The 8563-nt window shown below is 49.1% G+C and overlaps 1 protein-coding gene across 1 annotated transcript; it reads left to right on the forward strand.

Annotated features, from left to right (window-relative positions):
- The first annotated feature begins 6683 nt into the window (after positions 1-6683).
- LOC119377666 (uncharacterized) lies at positions 6684-7507 on the forward strand. The gene has a single exon (XM_037647034.2). The coding sequence runs from the start codon at positions 6734-6736 to the stop codon at positions 7505-7507; it is 774 nt and encodes a 257-aa protein (XP_037502962.1). The 5' UTR covers positions 6684-6733.
- The last annotated feature ends 1056 nt before the right edge of the window (positions 7508-8563 follow it).

Consider the following 8563-nt stretch of genomic DNA (forward strand, 5'->3'; position numbering starts at 1 on the left):
CTACCTTTAGGTAGCAGAGTAGCGCATAGGTCCGGCTAGCAACCACAGCTATGCGGTGAAGTCGCGCTTCGTTTTTGCGGGCGACATGCCTACTGTGTCGCCGATTAACCTGTCTGGCGTGTAGAAGACCGGCGATAAACATTGGCTGTTGATGGCTAGTGTTAATTCAGTGCGCTGCAGTGGCGGCGTCGAGAAATAAAAAAATTGGCCCAAGCGGCAGCTTCTCCGCAATGCATGGTTGCTAGCGGCGTTGGAAGACAGATGCGCAACTCTGCTACCTAAAGGTAGCATATACAGTAACTCTACGCTCTTCGAGCCCTTCGCGCCATCTCGCTAGTAATAACGAAAAACACGCTGATGTACCCTGATCTCTGAGTACCGCCACTGGCAAATGGCATATAAATAGCACGCTGTTAGTGTGATGAAGAACGTGCCGTTTGCGGCGGAGTCGTTTTGCGCTGCGCGCTGGGGATCGCGAGGTCGCAAGTTCGATTCCAGGTGTCGGAAACTTTTTCTTTTTGTTTTTTCTTTGCCATATGTTAGTCTTTATGTTTTTACCACCGTCATATCCGTGACGGAAATGCGTCAGTGAAGCCGTGGTGGACCCCGGCATAAAGCACTTTCGTGTTAAAAAACAATTTCTGTCATAGCGATCCCAATGACGTTATGCTTGAGCACACTCTCATCGAACACTAAATATCAACCTACTCTATTCCGTAACAACAATGAGGCGGAGAAGTGGGAAGAGCTATCGTTCACAAATGAATAGAACAATCGTGCGAATGAACCTTTCCCTTCTGCTACTTTGTCGATTGTCACAGTCGTACGCAGTCTGCGCGACTGCGCATTCAAAATCAAGTCTAGATCGCCGTCTCGGGTGCGAGACTGTGACCGCCCTCGCGCATTTTATCAAACTGGATATTGCATTTGCGTGAGACTTCTCTGTTCAGAACACGCATTCGGGCCAAATTAATGTAAGTGCACCGGTGCAACGATGCACTGAGTACTGAGTTAAGTTGGCAGTGTGACGCCTACGCGCGACGCAACATTAATAGCCGCGTAGGCGCTTCGCTTTAACTGCTTCACACCGCGCTATAGCAAAATGAGGAGGCAAAATGGCGCGACGTAGCTACGAAGCAGGAACAAACGCCTCGTGCAAACAAGGCCAGTCATAATGATGTTGTGAGGGACGAAAGCCAGCAGTAGCGCATACTGGCGTGTGCAATAGGGAGACCCAAGTGAAACGTTGACAATGCATTGGCAATTCTATTATTCGTTTTGGCAACTGCACATACTTCATGTCCCTCAGTAGTTTGTAAAGTTCCACGTGTAGTCCGTAAATATGCCGTTGATATAGAGGGACAGCACGACAACGGCGGCACCAACGGCGCTAACGCGCACAGAATGCACATAGAACTGGTCTTTCAATAATTAACCAAATACTATTGAGAACAGGCCACCACGCGCCCTGCATTTTCGCTACATCGTATTTTGCTCGTATTCGTAGCAAAGCGAAGTATGAAAAGCCGAGAATAGGAGATGAGTATTGCTATCACGTCACAATTACTCAGATCAGAAGAAAGCGAAAACTATAATGAATAAACATGTTTCAGTATCTCTTCTCATTCACCTTCATTCATATTCCTCTCACTGAAATCGTCTGAGGGAACCATAGGAAGACCGACATCGTTCAACATATTCAAAAAATTTATTAAGGAAGGCACGTAAGCTCTTTCATATAGCGCCTGAGAGACCGGAGGTGAGAATATTTAAACCATCGTCCGACGGATCATATTGGACACCAATATTTCCCATAAACGAGAGGTAAAGCAAAAGCAAATGACAGACAGAAAAAAAAATGATAAAGTGGTCCTCGGACAGCAGAGCGCTATAAGAAACTGTGACTGCCATTAATCATTTTTCTTCCCTCGTTCCTAACAGTATACCGAGTATTATTATGCCGTGCACCGGTAGTCTTCTTTATTTATACATATCGTCCTTTGCACGTCGTTCGTGCCCAGTGCACCTTATTTCGCACCGCGCGTGCGCAGAGGCGGTTATCGGTTCTCCGTCATTTCGCGCCGGGCACGGCTGCTGCGGCAGTTTTTGGCAATCAGTCTTGCGACACTCATTAGACGAGAGCCCTTTCCCCCTCTTTGCACCGCCTTCCGAGACAGCCGCTCGGCGAAGCTGTCCGCGCGCAGCCACTTCGTCACTCCTGGCGACGGACTTGTACGGCGCGGCGACGTGGTCGTCCATTCCCAGTTTATCACAGCCGCCACTTGCACGGCGCTCCCGCCTACACGAAGAGCACAAAGCGAACCCTCCGGCGCGCCATAAGAAAGGAAACGTGGATGGGAAAGTCTGGCGCTTGCGTCCCGAGCTCGCCAGCAGTGACCAACCTATATGCTGAGACGTCAGTGAAGCTTCCTGACGCGGTGGCACAAGACAGAGAGAGAGACAGAATGAAGAATGGCTTGCAAGGATGTTACTGAGACTTTGTCCAGTTTTCTATCCTGTACGTGAGGTGGATAACGGAGGAGTAAGAGAGAGAGGATGCGTGAGTCTAGATGATTCGCAAGCATGGTGCAGAGCATCTACGATCAGGCACTTTAGTATGCCACCTTCAAGTACTGCAGAAGAGATCGCATGGCTTTACACACAGATGAGCTGCGAGGCCAGGCTCAGAATATATTTTCTTCTTCGTTGGTTGATGCAGCGTACACGGGAAGGGGACGAAGAATTAAGAAGCACAGAACAGGCGCTCTCCTGTGCTGTACAGCGCCTGTCCTGTGCTTCTTAATTCTTCCTCCTCGTCCCGTGTGCGCTGCATCAACCAGTGACAAACGCATACCAACTAGCTCAAGTTTCCATTCATATGCAGTATATTTCCTTCTGTTAAAGACCGATCATCAAGTCTTCTCTTCTCAAGGCGCACTGACCAGTCTGGGCGTTTTTTATCAATACGCGAGCATCGTAACAGGAGGTAATCGATGTCCACTGCACATCGGCACGTAGAACGCATAGATGAATGCAATATACGTGAGACTTGGTGAAGGCTAGCACAAATCCACAGCCGACAAGACAGTGTTGCGTCACACTGTGAATTACTGCTTGTTAACGGAGCTGTAATGAGAGACTGAGGCTCTATATGTGCAATATTTTTCAAGGAATGATTGCAACAACAGTCCTGTAAGCTACCAGAATGATAAATAATAAACTTATAGGATTTCATGCCATTTCTTACGAGCATGTCTCACGTGCAAATAGGGAACAAAAAATAAAAACAGGCTCAGCAGCGAAGAGTCAACTAATGCGCTGGCCGCTTCATTACAACATCACCCTTCGTCTAACGTACCAAACAGAGTCCTGCTGAAAGAATCTTTGTGTAAGCAATGCTCAAGGTTTGCATTCACTTGAAAGTTCTTGTGCATTTTGTGTCCATTACAAACCTTGGTAGCAGAGAAGGGTACGTTCTTGCACTGTCTAAGAACAAAAAGCCCGCATGAACGATTCTAACACTGACAGATGTCATTCTATGTTGTGAACGCTACTGCACCTGAGTGTATGTCTTGTTTCTATCCTTTTCTTGCTTTCCTTATTTTTTAGTCCCGTCCCCCATCCGCACTCAAGAGAGGAAAGGCCGATCACTGCTGTGATTAACTTCAATTTATTTCACCTATCTCCACCTCTCTCTCTCTCTCTCGCTCTCATATGCGTACAAGATGGCAAATTCATCCCAACCTCTATGTCCTGCCAGAGGCCTTAAATGTGCTGCATTCTTCTAGGTTTCTTGTGGTAAGCTTTGTCACAATACAAAGCTGCTTAACAGTGAACCATGTTTACCGTGCACGAAAAGATGTTTCTGAGGTCAAGTTTTAGACGGAATCCCGTCAGGTAAGAAAATAACATGGACGAGAAAACACACGGCGCCGACCAAAGTAAAGATGTATTTGTAACAAAGACGTTAATAAAAAAAGTCACAGTTTCGCCGCAAGGGCGAAACAATGAATGCGATAGCAAGAAACTAATGCTATACGAAGTGAGGCTCTCCAATGGATACTGTCAGTTTGAACAGCGCTCCTGTTGCAAAGGCGGCCGAAGCAGCGAAGGAAACTAGCGTGCTTCAAGTGTCAAGCTGTGACACTTGATAGTTCGCGCTCATCTTCTGTGTGTTCGTTTAGCGGCGTCCCTTGAGCTCGAGTGACTTTCGTACGCTCCGTAACATGAGCGCGGACATCACGGTGAAAGCTCGAAACATCCTTCTTTCCCTCACCACGAAAAAACCGCGCGGGCAGACCAGCGGAAGGGCAAGGTTCTCACTGCGCAAATATAAGAAGCAGCGAGCAAGCTCGCCGACGACCTTTAAATGCGCCCTTCGCGCTCCTCGCGCCATCTCTCTGGTAATGAAGAAACGCTTATAACCGCCTGCCGTCTCTGAGTCCTGCCAGCGGTAAAGGGTACGTATATAACGCTCGCCGTTAGGTACGTGAAGGATCTGCGCTTTCTGGCGTAGTGGTTAGCGCAACGCGCTACGGAACGAGAGGTCGCTGGTTCGATTCCGCGCTTCGGAAGCATTTTTCTCAATTATTTTTCTTTGGGACTTATATATATATATATATTGTGCATGACGACGGCGACGGCAAAATCCAGCCGAGACTGTCCATATAATTGCTATCGAAATAAAATTCGGCAGATCCCACGTACCGTGGGAGTCGATGTTATGCGAAGCATGTGGCGGGTAGGTGACTGTGGCGTAAATTTTTTTACTGAGCGACGCGTTACAAAATGACGCTAAAGATTTGTATATATTTTATACGCACACATATATATATATATGTTGAAGAGCTGCATATGTGTTATATAAGCAGTTGTTTACGGTTGGGTAACGCTGCCAATGACAACGTGGGTATTACCAACACCAGAAGCGGTAAGCTGATATGTAGTGTTTATACGTGTCCCGAGAACGCACGTGCTTTTCACGAACACGTGTGCATGTGTGCAAGAAGTTTTTTACAGTTCTTGAACAAGGGCATCATCACCGTGATCAGTGAGCACCAGCAGCTGGTCATGACTTGTTATAGGATCCGGTCGTGATCGTGGTGAAGAGGGGTCCATGTGTATTGAAGTACGTGGTATAGTAGAGCTGTTGGAATTCGTGGATGCCTCGGTCATTTCGTCGACAAATTGTCTGTCGACAGAGCCGGCGACATGTCAGAACCTGAAGCCACCTTTCGCGTTGGTGAGGCATAGGCCATCGAGGCTGGTAGGCCTGGATAGTGCTACGTAGACCAACATCAGTGGATGATGTTTGTCCTATTCGTAGACTACCTGGGCGTATGTGGCCTACGTAGCCTACTATACAAATGGCTGTCAATCAATCTGACCTCATCTTCGGTCAGCATGAGGCCATCGCCCAGCCTCTTAAGAAATGAAGAGGACACTTCATCGTTCTGGTGGACGAAGTGCACTTTACGATGCGGTGATGTGGATAACATATGTAACTTTCGTTAATGTATTCCTCCGGGGTCGAGCAATTCTTCAATATAGCTTGCTGAATCATAGGAATACAAACGTAATGTTTATTAGACTGCTATAACATAGTAGCCAACACTGGAACTACAGACGTCAATCTGATATGACGCCCGTATCGTAGGGGTACACATCGTAGGAGTATCATGTAGTGTTTATTGCTTTCTTGTATAATTAGATAGCCAGCACCACAACCACAATTGACGTTGCACCGATATTGCGCCTGCGTAGGTTCTTTATCCAAACCAATTTATAGACCTGTCGTGGCTCAGTCGTAGAATACCTGATTGCCACGCAGAATGCTTGGGTTCGATTCCTGCTGGGATCCTAATTTTCATTATTTCCATTCGTTGAGTCAACGCTGCCGATGTTGGTTTTACTTAACTCTCTAGCATTTAAGTTACCAGTGTCTGTTCTAGCCGTTCCTGGGTAGACATAAACTGTCAATCACCTGTGGCGCATACCCGTACACCTAGGCCCGTGGTAAACGGGTATGTGCCACACGTGTCTAGTGGAAAGGGTTTGACGACGTACGCGACAGGATTTTAACGTTATTTATGTCATGACCCGGCAGTCATATTCGTCAAATCCTCTTACCCTCCCATGCAAATTTTGGTCTACACCAAGTTAAGGAGGCGATCATGAGAGCACCCAGACGTAGGCGGCTAGATAGATAGATAGATAGATAGATAGATAGATACGTAGATAGAAACGCTCAAAGTGGCAGAGGTTCGCTAAGAAATGCTTCGCATTTAAAAAGCCTAAACGCCATATTTTTTATACGAATACATTTTCACTTTGATCTCCACTGTGTGTACCCTCGTCCATATTGTTTCTGAGGCTTCGAACGTGATGTTACAATGATCCGCGATACTAGGAAAACCTGTAATATTAGAGGAAATTCGATGTTACAGGCAGATTCCGATGTTGCAGGCATATGCCTGTTGCCCATAACTGCATGCTTAGCATTAAATGAGTCGCATGAAGATTTTCGCATTGTTCAGCTTTGAGACAACCAGGGTTGCTGGGTTATGCCCCTTTCGATCAACTTTGCAAGAGCCAGCCTCAGAGTCTTTCTTCGCAACGTTGAATCACCACAGCGCGTGCGTGCTCGGCGAACTCATCTCGTCTTTCTCGGTGCTGCAGGGCAGCGGGCCAGCGCGGCGGGCGATGCCGTCGGGGCCCTGAGGAGCGTCGTTCGATGGGCCGCCGCCGCCTGCTCTGCGCCTGGCTCCTGCTGGCGGGCCAGCTGGCGGCCTGGCCCCAGGCCGTCCAGCCCTCCTCGACCACCAGCGCCTCCGCGCCGCACCACCCGCGCTGGTCCGACGCCGTGCTCAGCCTGGTGCGCCGAGGCCGGAACGTGTCGGCCGCTCTGCAGCTCGTGCACGAGTCACAGCACTGGACCGCGTGCAGCCGCGTCTCACTCGCGCCGCTGGGCGTGCGGCCCAACGCGCGCGCCACCACCTCGCCGCTCCTGGAGCGCCAGGCGCAGGTGGCCGTGCGCACGGCCAACCTGCTGACCTCGCTCTCGGCGCGGCTGCAGAACGACACCGAGCTGGTGTACGGCGAGGACCTCTACTACACGCTGGCGCGCATGAACGTGCTCAGCGAGGACGGCGTGCTGGGCAGCGGCCTGCTGGTGGTGCCCCGGGGCCGCGAGGCGCCCGTGCTGAGCGTGTTCGCGTACGCGTCCCCTTCCGGGGGCCTCGCCTTCCACCGAAACTACTCGTACGAGGCGGACTCGGTGGACCAGTGCGCGTGGTTCGCCCGCCTCGCCGGCGCCAACTACACGGCGTGGCTGCTGCGGCGCTACGGCACCAGCGTGCTCGACGTGGCCAGCGGGCTGCAGGTGGCCGCCCGCGACGGACTGTGGACGGCGCCGTACTTCGACTGCGCCGTCACCGACGCCTGGGTGGCCACGTTCGCGCTGCCCTTCCTCGGCGTGCGCAGGGACAACTCGCTCGTGTTCAGGTGAGAGGGGGCGGCTGTGCCCAGCAGCATACCGTCAACCTGTTTGCTATATTTCTCTTTAAAATACAACGTGCAAAATGCTTGGATCACTTAGGCGTGGATCGAGTTCAACATATGCAATTTATAAGCACCCCGAATAACTTCAGCTCATGGGAATGGCTCTACAATAATAAAGGAAATGTCATTCTGTCCACAATCCGAAGCATTGACGCGATATTGCTGGTATGTCTTGCGCACTTTCACCTGCCTTATATCGCTTGGAATAAACGTTTGTACATACGGAAGCAGCAGTCTGCTGCGAGAGAGAATATTTTATTGATGTTGTAGGTGTCACTTGCCGGTGGTTGAGCTGCTTTTCTTTCTTCACGCTCAGACACATGCCCTACAACAGAGTGACCCGCTACATTTGACTAGGACATATGCACCTATTGAATATGTGTTGCCGTTGGGGGCGGTAACCGCTGAACAAACCCTGGGAAGCCAACTAACAAGCCTGGTCTGCAGGCTCTGCGAGCCGCTGTAGCCTGCGGGGCCTTCGAGGAGGGTCTCCGCCCGCGATGAACCACTATTTTATTTAATAAATATAATTTACCTATTTTGTCTTTTTTTACAATTTTTCGCTGTATTGATTAAGATTATGTCATCCCGGTGAAAAATATTAAATGTACCAGACAAGGGAGAAAGAGAGAGAAAGCTAGCTAAGCATTTGGCTAACCAAGAAGCATTCTAGGGCAGCGCGAAAATCGCGTTCAGCTATTATACTGTGCAAAAGTCCCGAAGAGCCTCAGTGAATTTGTTTGTGTTCTTAACTATTCATCAGCGCGGACCTTGTTATCACGTCTCAGCCTATGTTACTTTTTTATCTTTTTCTCCACTTCTCTGGAGTAGCATATCAATCATACTACCAATCTAATCACTTCAGTTCTCATTATCTCATCGCGATTGTTATTGATTACTTGCAGTAGCTATCAGCCCTGCCACACACCTAGTTCGACATTTTGTGGTTTATTAAAGATAAAATATACGAGAAAATGTTACGTATTGTGTGAAAGAGTCATCT

Source organism: Rhipicephalus sanguineus, unplaced genomic scaffold (assembly GCF_013339695.2).
Source record: "Rhipicephalus sanguineus isolate Rsan-2018 unplaced genomic scaffold, BIME_Rsan_1.4 Seq535, whole genome shotgun sequence".
Classification (NCBI taxonomy): domain Eukaryota; kingdom Metazoa; phylum Arthropoda; class Arachnida; order Ixodida; family Ixodidae; genus Rhipicephalus; species Rhipicephalus sanguineus.

Bases quoted from the DNA above. Each gene is read 5' to 3' on its own strand.
- LOC119377666 (XM_037647034.2), top strand. From the start codon at position 6,734: ATGGGCCGCCGCCGCCTGCTCTGCGCCTGGCTCCTGCTGGCGGGCCAG.